The sequence below is a fragment of the Protobothrops mucrosquamatus genome, unplaced genomic scaffold (assembly GCF_001527695.2).
Source record: "Protobothrops mucrosquamatus isolate PMUCROS unplaced genomic scaffold, P.Mucros_1.0 scaffold3318, whole genome shotgun sequence".
Classification (NCBI taxonomy): Eukaryota; Metazoa; Chordata; class Lepidosauria; order Squamata; family Viperidae; genus Protobothrops; species Protobothrops mucrosquamatus.
This window is the reverse complement of record NW_015389308.1, coordinates 155,626-160,587: the sequence shown is the minus strand read 5'-3', so window position 1 is coordinate 160,587 and position 4,962 is coordinate 155,626. Positions and strand designations below refer to the sequence as shown.

At 46.6% G+C, this 4,962-nt stretch overlaps 1 protein-coding gene across 1 annotated transcript; it reads left to right on the top strand.

Annotated features, from left to right (window-relative positions):
• Positions 1-486: 486 nt before the first annotated feature.
• LZTS1 (leucine zipper tumor suppressor 1) lies at positions 487-4,715 on the top strand. Its single transcript, XM_015826818.1, has 3 exons — positions 487-831; positions 2,033-2,854; positions 3,910-4,715. Exons 1-3 carry the CDS (start codon positions 487-489, stop codon positions 4,579-4,581), a joined length of 1,839 nt encoding a protein of 612 aa, XP_015682304.1. The 3' UTR covers positions 4,582-4,715.
• The last annotated feature ends 247 nt before the right edge of the window (positions 4,716-4,962 follow it).

Below are 4,962 nucleotides of genomic sequence, written 5' to 3'. Positions count from 1 at the left end.
ACACGGGTTGTTGCCAGCATCCTAGGTGTCAACCAGGTACCTCCTTAAAATGTAAGATGTTCCGAGTAGCGCAGTTTTTTGTGGCATTGCTGGAGTTATTGCAGGAAGGTGCAATTTCTTGAAATATTTTGCAAACGTTTTTGGACATAGTTCCCAGTGCCCCGATGACAATGGGTATCACTGTTACACGTTTCATCCATAATCGCGCAGTTTCGATGGCCAGGTCGTGATATTAATAACATAATAATAATTATTATTAATAAAATTATTATTGTTGTTATTATTATTATTATTATCTGCCTTTCTCTCATTTATTCTCATGTTCTTCTTCTCATCCGTTCAGGGTTGCTGCTTTTCAGCACAGTAAGGCTTTGGCTATGACCACACTACCCTTGCCTCCCAGCAGTCTGGACAGCCTGGTGGAAAACAGTCCTTGGGTGGTCTTTCTTGGACACTCTCTCTGCTTCTCTACTCAAGGACATCATCATGGGAAGTGTCAGTAGCCTCATCTCCGGACACAGCTTCCACAGTAAACATTGTCGGGCCTCTCAGTATAAGCTGCGTAAGTCATCCCAACTGAAGAAGCTGAACAGGTACTCCGATGGTCTGCTGAAGTTCGGCTTCTCCCAAGAAGCTGGCCACAAGAAGTCCAGCTCCAAGGGCAATAAGAACGAGGACTTCTTTTATATCAAGGTGAACCAGAAGGCACACCGAACGGACTATGCTCCACTCTCGGGTGGTGAGCTGGAAGGTCAGGCTGGGACCAGCAGCGTGGATTATGGTACCCCAACACCCCCCAAACTGAAGCCAGGCTCCAACCAATTGGAACTAGTGAGTTGAGTTAAACTTGGTCATTAGAGTTCAGGGGTAGGAAACGGGTAGCCCCAGACTCAACGTAGAATTCTTGGGTCCCCGCTTCTGTAGACTTCGGAGTCCTCGTTAATCAGGATGGTCGAAAACTGAAAAGCCAATTTCTAACTATTTTGAAGTAAGGCCATATGGAAACTGTATAACCTAAAGTGGCCATATCAACATTAAAAAAAAACCAAGAAAACCACCCAAATTTTGCAGTCTTTATTCTCCAAACTATATTAAGGGCAGCCTCTGTATAGATCAGGGGTAGTCAACCTTGGCTCTTTTATGACTCGTGGACTTCAACTTCCAGAATTCCTGAGCCAGCTATGCTGGCTCAGGAATTCTGGGAGTTGAAGTCCACGAGTCATAAAAGAGCCAAGGTTGACTACCCCTGGTATAGATGGACTCTTTTGGCTTTGGGAATCAAATGATGAAGTAATGTGGAATATACTCAAGATTTATCCTGTGTGTTGGTCAGCCATTCAGACAACACCATCTGACTATTGGATTAGCCAATTTTCTGGATTTGTACAATGCCCCGAATCTTTAATTAAATAGACGGGCTAGATGCACACGTAATATTCTAGGCAGTTAAGAAAAACAACCTAAAGCTACTTGGCGTAGCATGTTGTGTAAATACAACGGCTTCATTTGGGAAGCCTACAAACAGAATTGTAAATATAAAGGGGGGGGGGAGACTTCCAAAAATGTAAGGGTGGAAAAAATTAAAAATGAAAACATCAATGTCTCCCCATCCTCATTCAATTAAAATCAAGTGCCTGCCCATCATGGCTATAAATGAGGTCACCCATGTGACCAACCTGATTTTAGGACCTTTTTTGTGACAGCTGATAAAGCAAACACCATTGAGTGAACTAATGGTTCGCTATAAGCTGTTTTTTCCAAAAAACCAGAAGTAGCCCATCATCAAACATGGTCACATGACGGTGGAACTTTGCAAATGGCCATAAGTGCAGTCCAGTTGACCAACACCCAACATGCAGTTATGTGACTGTGGGGTGGGCAGGGCTGACCATCGTAGCTTCAAAATTGGGTCACGAGTACTTTTAGGAAGGACCATTGTAACTTCAAATAATTGCTAAGCAAATGGTCATAAGTGGAGGAGTACCCCTAGCTATAGAGGAAACCGCATTAACTAATCTCTCCTTCTCCCCAGGCTTCAGAGAAGACTGTGGCAAGGCCCACTGCTTTTAAACCAGTTCTCCCTCGCTCCAACACGGTTCTCCATTCTTCTCCTGATCACGGCAATGCTGCTCAGCAGCTCCCATCCCAAGACAAAGCCAAGGATCTGGAGAGTAAGCCCGCTCTTTGTTCTGGAGGGCTTTCAGATTCAGGGAGAAACTCTATGTCCAGCCTGCCCACACACAGTACAGCCAGCAGCTACCAGCTGGACCCCTTGATCACTCCCGTTGGCCCCATCAGCCGATTTGGAGGCTCTGCTCACAACATCACTCAGTGTGCCGTCCTGCAGGAGAGTAACATGATGAGCTTGAAAGCTCTGTCTTTCTCCGATGGGGGCACCAAGATCCTCAACCCGGGCAAGTCTTCCACTCATCCTCACATGACGGAGAACAGCGTTTGTGTTCGCTCACCCATCTCCACGGAGGAGTCCGCCATTCAGGAGCTGGAGCAGAAGCTGATGGAGCGGGAGGGTGAGCTGCAGGAGCTCCAGTGCAGCTTTGAAGAGAAGGAGATCGCCTCCTGCCAAAACTACGAGGAGAAGCAACGGCGCTGCCGGGAGGAGATGGAAGGGTTGAAGCAGAAATGCAACAACAAACTGAAGCAGACCTCGCAGAAGAACCAGCGGGCGCAACAACTCTTGCAGCTGCAGGTGTTCCAGCTGCAACAGGAGAAGAAGCAGCTGCGGGAGGAGCTGTCCAACCTGATGAAGGAGCAGGACCTTCTGGAGAACAAGCTGAGGACCTATGAGAAAGAGAAAACCAACTTTGCTCCTGCTCTAGAAGAAACACAGTGGGAGGTAAGACTCTACTCCATCTTTGTAAAGGGGAAACTTGTTCAGTCTTCTGTATTTTCTAGGCCAGGGGTAGGCAACCTTGGCTCTTTTATGACTCGTGGACTTCAACTCCCAGAATTCCTGAGCCAGCATGGCTCAGCTTGGAAACCTCTCCCTTTTCCCTCAGCATGGCTGGCTCAGGAATTCTGGGAGTTGAAGTCCACCAGTCATAAAAGAGCCAAGGTTGCCTACCCCTGATCTAGTCAAAATTAAAGGTAAAAGTAAAGATTTCCTCTGTCCGGTTGTGTCCAACTCCAGGGGGTGGTGCTTATCTCAGTTTCTTAGCCGAGGGAGCCAGCATTGTTCGAAGACATTTCTGTGGTCATGTGATCAACATGGCTATATGCCAAGGTGTATATAGTATACGGAACACTGTTACCTTCCCACCAAAGTGGTACCTATTTATCTACTCGCATTTGCATGCTTTTGAACTGCTAGATGGGTAGGCGCTGGAGCCAGGACCAGGCACTCATTCCGTCATGCAGCATTCAGGCCTCAAACCCAGGCTGTCAGCTTTAACCTCTGAGCCATCATGCTTCCTTAATCAAAAGTAATACTGGTCTAAAAATGTTTTTAGTACAAAACCAGGACATAATGATGATGATGATGCTAAATGGAATTCCCAAAGCAGAGATGTCACAGCCTGCGAATTGCCATATATTCCCTGCAATGGTATTTTAGATAAAAATGAAACAAATTGAAAGTTTCCTTTGGATGATTTTGTCCAGCATGAGCAATCTGTGCTTGTCTCTCTGATTTTAGAGACCTTCTCAAGCAATGAGCTTGTTCACCAGCTCCCTGCAAAGAGAGAAAAGGGCCTTTTACTTTTCACTGGGGCTCGGCCTTCTTCTTCTAGCTTCACCTTCATAGTTGATCCACGAAGAGATGCAGTCTTTGACCTGACATAAAGCTACCCCATACTTAGCACCACCCATTTTCCTGCTTTGCTGCAGACTGAATTGCAATACAATCTAGATTTCTGGAGGTGGTCCTGATTCTGATATTATGTGTTCCTACAGGTTTGTCAGAAATCTGGTGAGATATCTCTCCTGAAACAGCAACTGAAAGAATCCCAGGCAGAGGTCAACAGCAAGACCAACGAGGTCCTCAATCTGAAGGCTCAGCTGAAGGACGTCCGGGCCAAGATGGAACTGTTGGAGATGAAAATCCAGGATTTGGAAGATTCGTTGCATGCCAAACCCATGGAACTAGAGGTGTGTGAGAATGAACTCCAGCGCAAGAAGAATGAGTCAGAGCTACTAAGGGAGAAAGTGAACTTGCTGGAGCAGGAGATTGCAGAGTTGAGAACTGAACTGACCATCCTCAGGGAGGAGATGAAATGTGGTGTGGCTTCTTCCATGGGTCTTGAGGAAAGCATGGCGGAGGATGCCCAAGTCTTGTGGAGGGAAATAGAGAAGCTAAAAAAAGAACTGCAGGAGGAACAGGACAGCAACAAGCAGATCACGGTCAGCTTTCAGCAGGAACGGCAGACCTGGAAGGAGGAGAAAGAGAAAGTGATCCAGTACCAGAAGCAGCTGCAGCAAAGCTACCTTCACATGTACAAAAGAAACCAAAACCTGGAGCAGATGCTTCAGCAGCTGGCGGCTGGGGAGGATGGTAAAGACCCCTTAGATCTTGATCTCCATGGAACCGATGTCCCTTATGAGGACATTATTGCCACTGAAATCTGAAGGGTGCCTGTGTTTTCCTGCCCACTGGAGAAAGATCTCACTTGGGGTTGTATGTATAATTTCACAGAGCACTTTTAATGGAGGTCTTTTGTCTTGGTCAAAACAAGTCAACAGCCATTGTCCATGCATTTCCCCCCACCCCCTCCAAACTTCTTTATTCAGATGTATCTGACTGCTCTTGCAGGGCCTTCCATTGAGAAAAGGGAAGGGAAGAATTCCCAACTGACTTTTTCCCTCACGGCATGATCCAACATAGGTGCAGCTTTTACAAGAACCTCTGAGCCATAAGTAATATGAGATAAGACCTGCTTGTACTCTTTAAGACCTTCTGAATTCCCCTGTGAGAGGACTCTGCGGGGGGGGGGGGGGGGAAGCACCCCC

What these genes read in the sequence shown, in the direction of transcription:
- LZTS1 (XM_015826818.1), top strand. Translation starts at nt 487, where the DNA reads ATGGGAAGTGTCAGTAGCCTCATCTCCGGACACAGCTTCCACAGTAAA. An exon ending in GCTCCAACCAATTGGAACTA is followed by an intron (nt 832 to 2,032) that starts GTGAGTTGAGTT and finishes CCTTCTCCCCAG; the next exon opens with GCTTCAGAGAAGACTGTGGC. An exon ending in TAGAAGAAACACAGTGGGAG is followed by an intron (nt 2,855 to 3,909) that starts GTAAGACTCTAC and finishes GTGTTCCTACAG; the next exon opens with GTTTGTCAGAAATCTGGTGA.